The sequence below is a fragment of the Prunus mume genome, linkage group LG3, assembly GCF_029339155.1.
Source record: "Prunus mume cultivar Tortuosa linkage group LG3, ASM2933915v1, whole genome shotgun sequence".
NCBI classification, from domain to species: Eukaryota; Viridiplantae; Streptophyta; class Magnoliopsida; order Rosales; family Rosaceae; genus Prunus; species Prunus mume.
In genome coordinates this window covers 2,710,757-2,727,569 of record NC_142700.1, presented here as the reverse complement: position 1 = coordinate 2,727,569, position 16,813 = coordinate 2,710,757, and the positions used below count along the sequence as shown (strand labels likewise).

Below are 16,813 nucleotides of genomic sequence, written 5' to 3'. Positions count from 1 at the left end.
TGCTATGAGCCTAATATGAGTATGCTGATAAGTACCAAACACCTAATTTTGGCCAAGTGATGTGGGACTGTGATTTATTCTAGTGACATGCAGCTTGGTCGTCTGCGGACTGACACAACGTATCATCATTCAGTATGTAAGTTTGTCTCCTTCACAATTAGATTGGCGCAACAATGACTTTATTTCGGAGTGGCAAATGAAAGAAACCTATCCAAAAGTTTAAATGTCATATTCAATATTAGCTGTAAGTTTTCTGTGAGTCTATGTGCCTACTGATAAGCACCAAACACATAATTCAATTAATTAACTGAATTATGTGTGGATCTCTTTTTGTTTGGCTAAGTTTTACTTTTCTAAGCTGGATGGGATGGATCATGTAATAATGCATCGATATCATTGTAACCAACAAAACGTAACGACGTGTATCAATTTCAATGATATCAATTGTCTTCCTGCATAAAGAGTTTCTGGTATGGCATCTAGATCAATAATGGTAGCAGCTTAGCCAGAAAAAACAAACTATAGAACCAATAACCGAAATCGATTATGCTAACACGATAATCAGTACAAAATCATGGTTTCCTCAACTCTGACACCAAAAAACCTATACAAGACTACACTCAGAATTTTAAGGTCTCAAGACCTTTTCCAATATACAACTCGACCCAACAAAGGATTTAGTCCCAACAGGGGAAAGCACCTAAGAATGTGAAGAATTAATAACAAATCCAAGCGTTAATTCTGTGGTTTTCGTATCCTAAGACAATGCATATTAACTAATATCGAACAATATCCTGAAGGCAATCATAAAAGAACTGGATGTTTATCTTCTCTTTTCCAGAGTAGATTGCCTCGGCAGATCCTCCTTCCTCACCCTGGGCTGCCATCTCAATTACCATATAGAGCTTCTTGATAGGCATCTAGAGAGAGAAATTGAATGGATAGAATGAAAGTTAAAAAAGGATTAAATAAAGGGAAAAGACAGAGAAAAATAAGATCCCCCAATTAATACCATTCAAAAACATAGAACTGGATGTTTGAATGGGTTTCAGAAATGGTATTGCAAATTAATTTATGATTAAATGACTTAAAACATTAAACATAGTTGAGGTTGCAAAGTCCAGCCACATGTAAAGTTTTGTCCTTCTAGAAAAATCTAACAAGATAAACGTTTAGGTTTCAAAAGAAAATGTCACGAGCAATGTCTCACAACATTATAAGTATTTTTTCTTCTATAATTTTCTGTTCAAAAAAGACTTGCTGAGCCACACCATAAATTAACCGTAGAAAATTCAAATTCAAATTCAAATAAAATAACGAACAAAGGTAAGGGAAGACCAAGTTTACATCATTTAGGGCCTCTGCCGCAGCATCAATGTCTTCATCAGCAAAAACATTCAACTGTGCTAGCACCTGTGATGAGAATAATGCCAAGAAGTTATGAAGAGCATTCAACTTATCAACAACAATGTTGAAACAACTGACAAATGTAAAAATAACAAAACAACACCAAAATGGAAACAACAATAATGGTTACCTGCTTTGCATCCTCTGTCTTTAATGTGGGAACATTGTAAGTCACAGAGAAGGTATTACAAAAACCGATTGAATCTAGGAAGCCCAATTCACTTGTTGTTCCAAACACCAGAAGCTTTTTTCCCTGAAGATGGGAGAAAAGGTTAAAAAGAAAGATTATAGGCATCCAAAGACTTCAGAGATATAAGGAAGAAGGCGGACAAAACCCAATCTATAATCATGTTCCAAAAAGTAAAGGCTTTATATGGTGTCAGCCAATAAATATTCTAAAACCAGTATGAAGTCCAGGGAAAATGAAAAACCTTTGGAGGAAGGCGCTTCAAAGGACCAACAGTGTTTGAGATAGCACATTTGAAAACCTTGGACCAATAGCAACATACTCCAGTAACCTGCAACACATTTTTAAAATAACAATTTATTCAGATAAATGGCTTGTAAAGGCTTTGGGGACAAACCAAGATGAGTAACAGAAGTAAATTAAACTTAGATCAGCAGTAATTACCTCTCAATGTCATCGAGGATAATGATGCTCAATGGTGACTTGTATGCATCCTCAAAAACCTATCAAAAAATTACAAATATTAAAAATGAAAAGATAGTATTAAATGCAAGGCTTTTTAGTAAATCAGCAAATCATCCCATGATGTTGCTGAGTTCATAATAGCCATAGTTGAATATTTGAGACATGAAAGCGACATCTTTAAACTGACCAGTAATTAGCACTTTTCTGAAAACTACATTTTCTTAGAAGTGTCCAAGAAGACAGACAAACCTTTAAAATTTGGGCACATTTGGTACTCTCATGAAGACCAATCATTGTCTCAGCAGAAACCTGTCCAGTTAGCAAAATTCGAAAACATTGTATCAGAAATTAAAGGAAGCGAGATATAGAAAAGACTGCAAATTCTTGAAAATCATACAAATATGCAACATGAAACAAAAAATATGGGATATGAGCTTACAATCTTGACATAGGGAAAATCACTGTCGATGCCAACAGTAGCTGCTAGTGCAGATTTACCACTGTCCAATATGGGTAAAGTTCAGAATGCTCAAATAACCAAAAGAAAATTAAAAAATGAATATATAAAAACACACAAATGCATACCTGCCACTAGGGCCTTCCAGAAGGCATGTAACAAGTGGGCTTCCTTTGCTCAATTTAACTTGCTCCACTAGTAGCATAGCTCTTTGATAAATGTGCTTATGTCGATCACCACAATCCACCATGCCATCAATTCTGTAAAACAAGTTGCAAAAGAATCAGGAAATGAAGTGTAAAAAAAAAATTAACAGACTCCATATCTTGCCAGACATCAAAGAAAGCATGATCTTCGTTTTAAACGGACTAAGATAAATATTTCTGTTACTGTCACCAAGATTACTACTTGCTAGCTTGATCTAATATAACAACCTGATGTAAACTAAGCTAGACCGATAGCAATTACATTTCCCTATTGCTCAACAGCTCAATAGTAAGTTAGTTAGCAACTAACTAAAGCCATACCTGCATCTTTCAAGGTCATCAGTGGAGGCTCCAAATGCAGGTACAATTTCATGGAGTGCATGTAGAAAATCATCCATGGTAACTTTAATACTCTCTTCATCCACTGGCTTGGTCAGATCATCCAAACTTAATTGCCTATTCAAAGCAAATGATACTGCACTTTTAACGACACCTTCAAGTTCTGCACCACTGTAGTTTTTTGTGCGAGCCGCTGCAAACATGAAATATATAAGCAAAGTCCTCCATCTCCTTCGTGGATACATGTTTACAGTTCAAAGTATTATAAAAATATTTACAATTTCACACAATAGAATTAGGAAAATAAAAATAAAAAATAAAAAAAATAGAAGAATTTTCATTCTCAAGTTCTTTGACTTTTAAAACATTCGGTTTTACCCCGCACGAGCCTAACTAAATATTCTTCTTGATGTAAAACCAGAACCTTTAGAGAGAAGAGAGAGAGAGAGAAGAGAGAAGTCGGTAAACTTTATTCGCCATGCCAAAAACTATGAGATTAACTTGCAAACATTCCTATTTATGTAAGCAATCCCAAATAATGAAATGCTGCAAAAGATAAGTAGATAAAAAGAACCTAACTTCTACCCTTGCAACTCTGCGTAAAATAAGTACATATATCCTTCTTGCATCTGTCATCATTACTGATTTCTCATTTTTTATCACTTACCCAAAGGTTGTAACTTGTAAGAGATACAACAAATCTACTATAGGCATCTTCGTTTAGGAGTAGGTGGGACAACAAATTGACAAAAATCTAAATACATTTTATATGCCCATATATAACATTAATATTGTTTCTGATACAGCTTTTCACCAAGTTAGAATACTCAAACCAGCCTATGTAATATTTTAGTGTTAAAATAAGTATTTTTAAGTTACAATTTTAATCGCCATCTTCAGCTGATGTAATAATTTGAACTGAATAGTCTTCAATCAATTCTTAACTCAACCAATTAACATATAAATAAGTATCGGCAAGCACGTCACTTTTGCACATACCAAGCTCTTGGAGGTTCACATCCGGAGCAAGAAAAGAGCTCTCCTTCATTTTGTTCGTATGAATTTGTAGAATCTGTAGACGACCATTTTCATCAGGAAGGCTTATCTCAATTTGCACTTCTAGACGTCCTGGCCTACAAACCAGGAAAAGATGGAAAATGATAAGATATTTACAGAGTATACATGTAGTGGAATGACTTTGAATATCAGCAAGTTCATTTCTCATCCATCATTAAAATAAATCAAAAGCAAAATTCCAATTGCGTAAGGTTGTTCAGACTGCATATAGCTACTAATGCTTCACATATCTTCAATAAACATGTTATAACTCATGTTTGAAAGTCACCATAATGTTCACTTGACCAAAAATACGGCAGTTTCAGTCCACTATAACCAACAATACAGAAATGTTGACTACGAGTTGTTATTCATTCTTCTGAAGACATAAGATGAACCTAGATAACTGGAGCAGTTAAAAAAAACACAGCAGTGAGCAGGGTACAGAGGGACGAGGAGAGAGAGAGATAGAGCACCTCAAAAGGGCTTCATCGAGCAAATCTTTTCTGTTAGTCATCCCAATAAGCAAAACATTATTGAGAGACTCCACGCCATCAATCTGAAAAACAAGTGGTTTCTCGGCCATAAGAAGATTCCGTAGGAAAATAAAGAAGAGTATAATGGCCAAGCAACAACATTTTTGCAAGACTTACAGCCCAATTTTAAATTGCACTGACCTTTGTGAGTAATTGGTTCACAATACTGTCATGAACCCCTGTACCATCTCTAGTTGATCCTCTTGACTGTATTGCAAAATAAAGCATGTGTTATGGTCTTGTTGTATAAAACCTTGAATGCCTAACCAAAAAACCCTTAAACCCAACTGAAGCTATGCAACTGTGAAAAGGAAGGGTTGATGGGGTTATGCAATATAGAAGAAACAGCTCCATGAGGAAATCTGAGTGATAGAGTAAGAAATCTTTATACCTTACAAATAGCATCAATTTCATCAAAGATTATCACATGCAAATCACTTTGGTCTCCTGAAAAATAAAGGGCATGATGACATTAGAAATTATATATAAAAAACCCAACCTAAAATTGCTCGACACATATTTCCCTTACCATTAGCCCTTTGATCATTCTCAGCATCGGCAAATAGATCCCTAACATTTTTTTCAGTTTCACCGACAAACTTGCTCAAGACTTCAGGGCCATTAACAATCTAGTACAGTTCATCAAAGCTAACAATCAGTCCATAAATCACCAACGTAGAAATTAACTAAGGATAAGCTGCATTTCAGAAATCATTCAGACATGCTCAGATAACTTTATAACCTTAAGACAATGTAGTTGCATCAAAATAACGTGTTAAATCACAATTCGGCATGGTTCCACATTTACAGCTGGCAGAGCTTAATCAACTCATTACCTTAGCATGTTAACAAGAATGAGTATCTTGTTCTTAGTTTCATCTGAGTTTCCTGTGTCCTCAATTGGTAATCTTCTTTGAAATTATAGTTGAAACTTTGTTGGAAACGAAAAGTAACCATTCAAACATTCATAAGTTCTCAACTGCCCCTAGCAAATCTTAGAAATTTAATAAAATAAATGGATCCATCTTCAAACCTTTGGTTCTTTCCCATTCAACATCTTTCCAATTTGACGAGCCATGAGAGTTTTTCCAGTACCAGGTGGCCCATAGAGCAGCATACCCTTTACATGCTTGATCCCTAATCTGGAACATCAAAGTCTTTCCAATTAGGAGTATAGTATACAGGTAGACCAAAAGGATATCAATACAGGTAGAAAAATCAGTTATCTTACTTATTTGTCACGTGTGGAGGGAATACACGGGAGGCAAAAGCTCTTCGAAATATGTCTGCAAACTCGTCACCTAAGCCACCAATTCCAAGAGTTTGAAGATTAAATTCTTTATGCCTGAATATGCTGCTACTTGCAGCTTCACGCTGATTTACGATCTGGAAAACACAAGTCAGTATATCAAATTTCAAAACATTATTCGATATTGTTTACTACTCAAAGTGATATTGAGTATTTTCTGTTGTACACAGCCATCATATGAAATTGAGCACAACTCTGATTGAAATAGGATATGCAGGTGATTGAAGGTGCAAGTGCAAAACTGATTCATCATTGGGAGACCTTCACAACCATGTACCTAGTGCGTTCAACCGATCTAGGATAGGATTAATTTATTCTTATTGTGTTTTCCATGACGTATATCAGCGTTCAACCAATCTAGGATAGGATCAACCAATCAACCAACCATGACGTGAATCAGCGTTCAACCAATCTAGGTTTTGTTTACAATAAGAATAAAACCTATAATGGCAACCATTACAAACTACAAGAAGTAATTTTTTTTTCTAAACATATAAATAAAAATATATGCAGCCAGCCAAGACAAATATACAAAAATGTAACATAACTGCCCTTTCCACTATTTAAAGTTATTGAGGCTTGACATCATTTCACAAATTACAGGAAAATTTAAAGATAGATAGCTCACCTTTATACCACTTGCTTTTGATGTCTCGAAGATGATGTATGTGTCATTCACAATCATTCCTCTTTCTATACCATTAGAGGTTTCTTGTCCCTCTACAGCAGCTTGATTAACAGTGAAAATGTAATTAATCCCCTGAAACTCAAATGATACTCTTTGTCCACCCGTCATAACCTGCACATAAAAAGGCCCAATGTTCCAGTTGAATCCCAACCCCAGACGATATAAAACAAGTATGAAGAACAAGTAACCAAAGTAGAATGTAGAAGCTACCTGGTTCATAAACTTCTTTTTAAGTTGGTTTGACAAGAGAACAGCATCAACCTACAAAACAATCCGAAATTCTTCAAATCCATAATTCTTTGGACGGCATTTGCATTTGTATAAAAATAGAGAAGAAGAATGTGAAAATGGAAATCCATATGCATATACCTGTTCACTTTTAGTCCCTTTTTTCACAAACTCCAAATCTAGCGTGAGCAGCGCCAGGTTGAAATCCTCAGGCGGAACAAACCTAAAATAGGATTTCCATAATGCAATTAGAAACTGAAAAACGATCGAACCTCAGCTCCGAGCCAGATTGATTGAGTGCCTGACTAACCTGCTCACAGAGACTGAATCGCCAGTGGACACCCTAGCATGCCGCCGTTGGATTGCGTTCAGCGCAATGTGACCCTTTTGTATGCTTTGATGAGGAGTTTCTTTCAGTTAAGCAAATCAAAAAAACCCAAACAAGAACACAACACCGAATGAAATGTGATCAAGTAATGACGGATTTCTGTGAAAATTCGATAATTAGATGCGGAGAACGTAAATATAATCAGAAACTGTAATAATGAAAAGGATATGAGACAGTGAGGACGAAGGCGTCGCCGACAGAAGCCAGATTGAGCCTGGTGCCGGGGATGGCGAAGTTTTGAAGATCGGTGGGCGAGCAGTAGGCCAGATTGGTCAAAGCCAGATCTGCAGCCGGGGTGTTGGTGACTATCATCGTGGTCGCGGGAGCAGAGGATGAGAACCCGAACCGGCCGGCCATTTTAGATCAAAGGCGGAGGAGATCTGGTTGGAGGTTTCTGGTTCCTTTGGTTGTAAGAAATGGAGACGACGAAGGTTCTTTTTTCTTTTGAATTTTGTGATTTTGGTGCCCCAAATAAAAGCCCAAAAGAATCGTTGAAGGCCTTACAGCCCAAAAGAACCATGTATATGCGAAAAATAACTTTATCAACAATATATAAATATAAACAAATGTCAATAAGAATACGAGTTGAACGACGCATGTGAACCAATTGTGTGCCTTCAAGAAAACCAAGCGTTGTCAGCACAATCAAAACATAAACTACAATTTCACAAAGAGGCATTACACCTCAAACTCATAAAATAACTGATTTACTTTCTTCCTATGCTCGAACTGAATCCTAAAGAATAAATGCAACATAATGCTACAAACATAAAATTAAAACAAAAGCAACATAAATATTTTAATATTTAACTAGAGACACAAGTTTGTAACTCAAATGATTAAGAGTATTTATCCCTACACATAGTGATACTAACCCTGAGATTTTAAGAGCCATGTGCGAACTTAAGCTCGGACCCTTACACAATCTAGTACGAAAATACTCAAAAAAATTATATTTCTTCATGACTTAATGCCATAAAATAATTTGTTCATGACTAAAATTCATCATTAATTGGCATGCAATATAAATCATAAATCAAAATCATAAAAGTTTTAATGTTTCAAGTTAATAAAATTAAATATTAATATGTTCAGTACAAAAATAAGCTTCTATCAAGAGCTCCTCCATGAGATTGAATCAATTGCTCAATTTTATCCTTTTTATAATTCGTTTTGTATAATCCAGAGTCAATTGTGCTCTTGATTATATATAGGATATCTATAATTTTAATATATAATATACAAATAAAAAAATTTGGGGCTTGTGCAGTGGCGCCACTTGTACCAACCCAGTGGCATCTAAACCTAAAGTCATAACCCCGCCTAGCGTTTAGGGGCCCACGTGTCAAAAACATTATAATTGGGAGGCTAGACAATTTTTAAATAAAATTGCGTGTAGCGGCTATACTAGTTTTCAAAAAAATTTAAAATAAACAAACGGAGTATAGCCGTTCGGCTATACTATTTATAAAAACACAAACAAAGACCCACCAATTTATGTTTAAAGGCGCAAAAATATAAATTCTAAATAAATAAATACACAACTCAATTTCAAAAAATATATAAATTATAGTCAACTTGGCTATACAATTAATTATTAGTTAATAAACATCCAAATCCTTTAAAGTTATAGCCAAAAGGAAAATGCAAAGCAAAATGAATTAAGTTACAACCAAAATTCAATTCAAAGTTAATTAAAGTTACAAACTAAAAGGAAAATGCAATGCACCAATGGTACAAACTATACTATTGTGTTGTTTTGTTATTTAAAATTATAAAAACAACTTTTATATGCTATACATTAAATTATTATAAGAATAAGCATAAATAACATTAGTATAAATAAACAATACTAGACATATGTCCATTTCCTTGTAAAAAAACCCAAATACTATTTAAACATAGAAACACACCCAAAATCAACCCCAAAGTCAACAAATTTATATATTTTGGGTGTGTTTATAAATGAGTTTTGAGTGTGTGTAATAATGGGTTTTGGGTGTGTTTATAAAGTGTTTATGCGTGTTGGGTTTTTTTATAATTTCAGTTTCCATTTTGGGTAAAATTTTAGTGAAACTTCATTATAAATATAAAAAAGACCAATCTAACGATTAGGGCCCACGTTCAAAAACAGTATAGCCGTTCGGCTATAATATTTTCAAAATAAACAAAAAAACCAAGCATTGCCGCCCTGCAATACAATTTTTTTTTTGAACGATATAGCCGTGCGGCTATACTATTTATAAGAACAAAAAATATCAGCCTAGGTATTAGGTGTCCACGTGTCAAACATTATAGCCGCACGGCTATACTGTTTATTAAAAAGATTAAAACAACAAAAAGCCCAGTAAAGCCGTCCGGTATACTATTTTTTAAAAACATTTAAAAAAACTGTGTATGGCGGCCCGGCTATATTATTTATATACATAAAATACCATGCCTATCTATTTGAGCCGACGTGTCCAATACAGTATAGCCGTCCGGCTATACTTATTTTCAAAACAAACAAAAAAAAGGGTATGGCCGCTCGGCTATACCTATTTTCCAGAAAAATTTAGTATAGCCGCTCGGCTAAGACTATTCTTTAAAAGAAAGAAGATACGCTTCTAGCTACGTGTCAAAAAAGTGTAGCCGGCCGGCTATACTATTTATAAAAAATCGGAGTATAGCCGCCCGGCGATACTATTTTCTTTTAATTTTAAAACTCGTTGGAAAACCCGAGACTAGATATAAACATAATGGGTTGACTGAAAAAAAGACATAAACATAATGGTGGAACCGTAATTTACCAACTAACCGACAATAAACAAAGCCGCAAGATTCCGAATGGCCAACCGAAAGATCGGCCACCTAAAAACCTCAAACGGAACCAAAAGCTAAAACCCTAGCCCCAGCTGAAGGCTGAAGCGAGCTCAAAACCCCCAAAATTCAAAAACCAAGGCCAACAACATATCGTCACATAAGGATGTTCATGGCGAACCGACGGCGCCTCCAAGTTCTGAGCCGCCACGCCTCAGCCCTCTTCTCCACAAACACAACATTCCAGTCCCTCCAAACTCCACCTGCCCTCCCCATCTATCAACCCCTCAAAACCCTCACCTCCAAATTTCCTCTCATTTTCACCAACCCCGATCCCAATTGGTCGCAAACCCGCCATTTCTCGTCGAGCCGAGTCGGAGATGTGAATGAAGACAATGAGCACAGTGAAGAAGAAGAAGATGATGACGACGATGACGATTATGATGATGATGATGAAGCAGTTGGGGACAGTGAGGACGAGAGTGTTTCTGGGTGTGGCTCGAAAAGGGAGTATACTGCGGAGGAGAAAGAGGCGGAGGCCGCCGCTATTGGGTACCAAGTGATTGGGCCTCTTCAGAAATCTGATCGGGTTTTCAAACCGTATGAGCCGGTTTTCGCTGTGGTTCAGGTTCGTGTCGGTTTCACTTTATCTTTTGCCATCAATGAGACTGTTAAAATGGTGAAATGGGTTTTGGTTAATGTGATATTTTATTGTACTTGTAGATTGGTTCGCATCAGTTCAAGGTTAGCAATGGGGACTGCATTTTCACTGAAAGATTGAAGTTCTGTGAAGTGAATGATAAGGTAGGTACAGATTTATTGTTGCCCATTGTGTTTTTCTGCATTTACCCAAACAAATGAATGTCAGTATTTCATATTCTCGGAAATTGAAATCGCAAGTTCATTCTGATATCTTGTAACTGTACAATGTACTGGTGTTATATTCATAGGAAGTAGGGGGATTGAATTTCTAGTTATTCCCGTTTGTTATTGACCCTTATCTTCCTATACGGCATTGCATTATTATGAAACCTGTGATACCAATTTACTTGTAAGGTACGTCTCAGACATTCATCCGGCAATGCTTGTAGTGTAGTATGGAAGCCAAACTAGTGAACTTACTTTCCTCTAATATTTTGTTTCTGCTTCTTCTGGCTTGTTTTGTAATAGCTCTTTTGATGTCTGTTTCAGAACTTAGATAAGTAGATGAAACAAAGGCCTTTTTTTCCTTTTTCTTTTTTTTTTTTCTTTTTTTTCCGGGGAGTTTGATGATTTTGCCTAGTTGTCAGACTATATGAGATCAAATTGTTGTATCACTTCGTATTTTCTTGTGGATTTATTTTTTCTAATTTTATATATGAACTCAATTATTTAATAGTTCAAATGCTTGTCTATTACAGTTAATATTGAACAAGGTTCTCTTGCTGGGCTCAAGTAGTCAGACAATAGTCGGTAGGCCCCTACTACCAGATGCAGCAGTTCATGCAGTTGTTGAGGAGCACGTAAGTGTGACACCATTGTTTCTTTCTTCTTACTATGTGCGCGTGAGTGAGTAGGTACAACCTGTGTCTTTCTCGGCATTACCAATGTGGATTAGAGAACAGGTTCTCTCATATCTTTTGTGGTTTAATATTTTTTCTTGAGAGGATTTTCCTCGGGAAAGAAAAAAAGCTAAGTAAAGAGTGTGCTTCAGATTTCTTTTTTCTTATTTGTTTTTTTTTTCCCCTTCACCTCAGGCATTAGATGCAAAGGTAATTATTTTTAAGAAAAAGAGAAGGAAGAATTACCGTCGAACCAAAGGACATCGCCAGGTATGCATGAAATCCCTTGTCTAAACAGTCGTAATGTGTTTGTCTTAGTACATTGATTATCGTTTTACTTGGAATTTTTTCAGGAATTGACGAAGTTGAGGATAGTTGATGTTCAAGGGATTGAGAAACCAGAAGTCCCTGAAAAGCCTCCAAAAGCACCCGGTAAGAAGCCAGAAAAGGTTGCTGTTGCTGCTTAGGAGAAACGTTCCCTATGGTTGAATATTGGCAATGATGGCATTCCACTCATAAGGTTGTGCTTTATGGTGAGCATGATCAGATTCCTACGTTGCTCCGTGCACATTTTGGGATGCCATTCGAAATAGAGATGTAGATTGAACCAGAGGTGGTGGGTGTTGTAGGATTTGTTACACAAAAATTTTTGTTTTGTATCTTCTGTATTCAGAAGTGCAAATTGTGAAACCGTGAGCTGAATGAATGAGTTTTGTTCCCTAATAGATATTTTCTTTGCCATCAGTCTTGACCATTGAGTTTTGCTAAAGTCTCACAATATCATGTAACTGCATTATTCCAATGTGAACGAGGACGCAACTCTGCCTGAACCATGAGTGGGATTCTTGAGCCATTCCTTGTAGTTTGTAACGAATGCATGACGGTCTGAATCCTACATTGTATCGACACTCGTAGGTTCTATTGATCGAAGTTAAATTTAACGAAGTAGATCAAGCTCTTTCCTTCCTTTGCTTAAAAGGTGACATCATTGGTGGATGCCTTGTACACATGTTTGGGTTTGGACAACTTTTACTAGTGTGTCCTGTTCTGTTCAGTGATACGTGAAACACTGGGAAAGCAATTTCCATTTGGGTAAGGAAAGCATGGACCCTCCGTCACCACAAATAAATTATTGTCTTTAGATTGATTGCTGGAGAAAGAGAGGGAAATAGAAGGCTGATGAATTGCTGTGTAAACAGAAGACACTCAGCCAAATTCAGTAGCCATTTGATACAAGATTCACACACGTTTCAAATAATAATATATTTTTGTCTTGCAGACACAATGACAGCATTAAGTTCCTAAAGAGACATATCTTATTAAGATAATACAAAGACCCCTGCAATAATTTCATAGGCCACTTAGTCAAATCTGTCTGCTCTGCACCAGAAAAAAATGTCATAACCTCAACATTTCAATCCAGACAATTCATTCATGTAATGAAACCTTTGTAGGGGACACGTTCACTCTTTCGGAAAACGACTTCGTTTCTTTATATTTTAATATTTTCTATAAATTCATAAGGCGCATCAAAATGGAAGGAAATTGCTGGAAAATGAGAAGAGCCCTCAAAATGGATGAGAGTGAGAGAAGGAATAACATCAATATATAAGTTCATTTTGAGCGTCCCATCTTTATCAAACCCTACTAACAACAGTACTAGGAAGGAAGCAGTCCCATCGATCCACAAAAATTCATTATGCAAATAATGCTGTAAATGGACTGAGCAAACTGCAGCACATACATATCTATTTCGTTGACCCCAAAACCTGATTAGGATGAGTCTTTCACTTTCGGTCATCATTAGTACCATTTGGCTCTTTTCTTATATACCCCCCACTTCATTGGCTAGCGTCCCACAAACCCCTTTCAGCAAAGGCCTTCCTTCTTATGCATACCATGTATATATATATGTCAAGCCTGTTAATATATGTTAGCCCTAATCCCCACCATCAATCTAATGCTATGCTTGAATTTGATTTTCTTCTATGATCACCCACTCCAATCTGACTTCTTTCCATGCTTGTATTGACATTAGTGTACTTCAACTGGACCTTCTTATAAACTCAAGAACTATTTCGTGTCCATAAGTTTTTAGAATTGGTGATTCGAACTTGAGGCCTCATCTTCAAACAAATGGATATTTGAGTTAAAAATTTGAAAAAGTGGAAGTAATAATGCTTGGGGACAAGTGGAGCTTGTTTAGAGGTCATTTGCTGACCCCAACTCATCCACTTTCTGCATATGATTTTGTTTCATTGAAGCCTAATACGTGTTGCTCTGGGTGGTTGAAGGGTCAGCTAGCGATTTTAGTAATACAAGAATATCCCCTTCCATGAAAATAGTGCTTTTTAAGTGGATTCACTTTCTTCTTTGCCACCTATAAATCCTCTTTCAACTACAAAGTGTGTATATATAGATGTAAAGAGTTAGGTATTTCCCTAAAAGCACTTTGCATCCCACTTTCAATTTAATATGATTATGCTAATGGAGTTCCCTGTCACAATAGTTTCTCCACTTTAATTAATCTCACTCACAGAGATACTCCTAATAAATCTCCCTTACCAATCCCCTACTTGTTAACCTTTTTTTTTTCTTTTTGGATCACAAAATATGATCGGATGACGATAGATTAGCATAATATCTTTCTTTTTTCTTTAAAAAGAGAAAAAAATTTGAAGTATTGGGCCAATAATGACCACTAATTAAACAATTAAATATGAAAAATATATACAAATACATGTTTGTATAGCTAGGTCATCTGCAAATGGGTCAAACTCTCTTATGCTAGTATAAGTTTAGGAGGAGATTGGTTACTCTCACTAACAATTGCAATAATAATAATATTCATAAATGAGTTATGTACACGTGGCGCGTCGAGTTTCATTGATCTGGAAGAGAAGGTGATCACTCCACCACTTTTGTCTCTCTCAAGGACAAAAAATATATATATTTCAAAAAGATATCGAAATTATGTTGTAGCCCACCTTCAACGGTAAGGATACAGACTACTGCTATAGTTGGGACCAACTTTGCTCCAAAACCACATGTCGTATAACTAATAACCAACAATAAAAATGGTGAAAAATATAGGGTTGATTTCAATTAATTTGGTACCCTACGGTTGTACGTTTTAAGGCATGTTTGTCCTTACGTTTTCAATTTTAACAATGAGGTATCTTCAAATTGAAAAATTATTGCAATGTGATTTTGATCATTAAAAAAACCATTAAATGATGATGTGTCATTTGTGGAGTCCATTTTTGTTGCTTATGTGTAATAACATATTAATAAAAAATTGATATATTATATATTGCAGCACAAAATAAGGGTACATGTGGGTTTTCCATGGACCTTTGGTTGGGTTGGGTTTGCAGCACAAAATTAATATATTATATATTGCAGAGGGAATTAGTGAACGAATAATATTATTCCACTTGTTGATCTAATCTGCTCTGCACCTCATGCGCTGCATATAGAACTAGAGCTTTAAAAATACGAAGAACATTGCTAATTGTGACAGCAAATGTTGCCATTGAGAAAAAGAAACAAATTTTTTATAAAAAAAACCAAAGGGAATGAGCCTGTGAATATTCGCCCTGTATATGCTGCATGTACGTATACGTACTATAGGTATAGCTATAGCTTTATCTGATCACCCACCACTACTTCTTAGTTTTTTTGTAATGCGATCGAGTTGGTAATTAATTAATAATTAGAGCATTAATCATCACAACAATCAATTAGCACTAATCATCACAGCAATCAATAACCAGAGAAATGAGCTCATTGAAAAAATGATGCTATAAGTCACCCATATTACTCATGCATGCATGCATGCATGCATGATTATATATATATATCTCAGTGAAATGAGAAAAATCCTAGCATGAATGGAAATTTGAGGATATACTTGTCGTGGTAGATCAACTAGGAAGCAATACCAAGCTTGGCTCCACTTTGCTGTTGTAGAGATCAACTGTGTCAGTGGATGGGTCGGGTTTGTTTTTCCAGGTCAGAATGAAACTTCATAGAAAGAGAGACTCTACAGGAGAAAGGCAATAAAAAGAAGCTAGCTAGGGTTGAAAGAAATGAACTTTGTGCTTCTTTTTAAAAAAAAATCAACCACAAAACAGTACACAAACCTACTATGCCTTAAGTCGGTGAGAATATATATAAAGTTGAGTTGAGATTGAGAATATCTTGGAAGAATTTGGATTTGATTATAGGCCAGGCATTTCAAGTCGGATTCGAATGGATACAAATTTGAATCCAATCGCATTGCACCTCTGACTAAAATGCACTGAGACACAATCTTAGAGAAACAGGGAAACAATAAAAATATAAAATTACCTTGAAATATTGGACATTGGCTAGCCAGGATATGATGGAAATTGCCTCATCAGAAGGTCGGTGCACAATGGGGCCAATAATATATATATATAGTCCCCTTGGAGCCGCCAGGGGTCACCTATAGAATTTGAAGTCAAATCCAGGGCACATACATATATACTGGCAAAGCGCATGGAACAAAATAAGTGCAACAAAGAGTTGGCACTTTGAATTCGGCCAAAAAGATTTGTATAAAGGAGATTATATAAAGGTAGTTTAATTAGGGATTAGTCATTTTCATTGCCCGTGGCTTTTTGGCATTCTATCTGCCTTTCCAAGTCGGCAGTATCTTAGTGCTCTTATTATTATAGTTTTAACTTTAATGTCGTTCCAGTTTTTGCCTCAAAAAGGAAGGAACCAACCAGGTTGGTACGTTTTTGGTTTAGGGTTTGGTCATATTTCTTAAATGGTTCATTTTAACACACATAAGGTGTATGTTAACACACGTGTTTTTCTTCAAAACAATTTTGTCAACCAACCAACCAAAGAACGTAAATTGAATGACTACCTAATGTGTGGCTTCTAACTCTAAGCAAGCACTCAACGCTTTTGTTGAAAGCACTTTTATTAGAAGCACAACTAATTTTTTTGGTCAAAATCCATTAAGTGTTGCTCTAAAAAGCACTAAAAGATTAAATGATTTTATAACCCAAAAACACTTTTAAGTTAACTTATTTTGTTTATAACCCTAATATGAAAAGAAAAGCACTGCATAGTACATACCCCCCCAAACAAAATCTATACAGCAAAATCTTTTCTCTTTACAAACTTAAACCACAACCAACACAAGTGCTTTGCATCATCTTTGTAAAAGT

General features: G+C 35.8%; 2 protein-coding genes across 3 annotated transcripts; one reads left to right on the top strand and one right to left on the bottom strand.

Moving 5' to 3' along the window:
* Positions 1 to 522: 522 nt before the first annotated feature.
* NSF (AAA-type ATPase family protein) lies at positions 523 to 7,749 on the bottom strand. The gene is given in 22 exon segments (XM_089047814.1): positions 523 to 920; positions 1,348 to 1,413; positions 1,538 to 1,660; positions 1,839 to 1,861; positions 1,864 to 1,925; positions 2,039 to 2,097; positions 2,309 to 2,368; positions 2,499 to 2,559; positions 2,645 to 2,776; positions 3,044 to 3,254; positions 4,061 to 4,194; positions 4,594 to 4,676; positions 4,795 to 4,860; positions 5,045 to 5,100; positions 5,183 to 5,282; positions 5,687 to 5,795; positions 5,885 to 6,039; positions 6,591 to 6,761; positions 6,861 to 6,911; positions 7,020 to 7,101; positions 7,189 to 7,285; positions 7,437 to 7,749. Coding segments are annotated over 22 exon segments (2,232 nt in total). The 5' UTR covers positions 7,624 to 7,749; the 3' UTR covers positions 523 to 776.
* Positions 7,750 to 10,026: 2,277 nt separating this feature from the next.
* On the top strand, positions 10,027 to 12,350 carry NFD1 (Ribosomal protein L21). 2 transcript variants are annotated; one of them, XR_016125628.1, is made up of 5 exons: positions 10,027 to 10,693; positions 10,789 to 10,869; positions 11,466 to 11,669; positions 11,802 to 11,876; positions 11,960 to 12,004. XR_016125628.1 is itself a non-coding variant. In XM_008226877.3 (5 exons), the coding sequence occupies exons 1-5, from the start codon at positions 10,232 to 10,234 to the stop codon at positions 12,071 to 12,073; spliced, it is 834 nt and encodes a 277-aa protein (XP_008225099.2). In that variant the 5' UTR covers positions 10,027 to 10,231; the 3' UTR covers positions 12,074 to 12,350. The 2 variants fall into 2 exon arrangements, 1 of the variants encoding a protein (XP_008225099.2); XM_008226877.3 differs by having other exon boundaries at positions 11,466 to 11,567; positions 11,960 to 12,350.
* The last annotated feature ends 4,463 nt before the right edge of the window (positions 12,351 to 16,813 follow it).

What these genes read in the sequence shown, in the direction of transcription:
- NFD1 (XM_008226877.3), top strand. Translation starts at nt 10,232, where the DNA reads ATGTTCATGGCGAACCGACGGCGCCTCCAAGTTCTGAGCCGCCACGCC. An exon ending in CGGTTTTCGCTGTGGTTCAG is followed by an intron (nt 10,694 to 10,788) that starts GTTCGTGTCGGT and finishes TTGTACTTGTAG; the next exon opens with ATTGGTTCGCATCAGTTCAA. An exon ending in TCTGTGAAGTGAATGATAAG is followed by an intron (nt 10,870 to 11,465) that starts GTAGGTACAGAT and finishes TGTCTATTACAG; the next exon opens with TTAATATTGAACAAGGTTCT.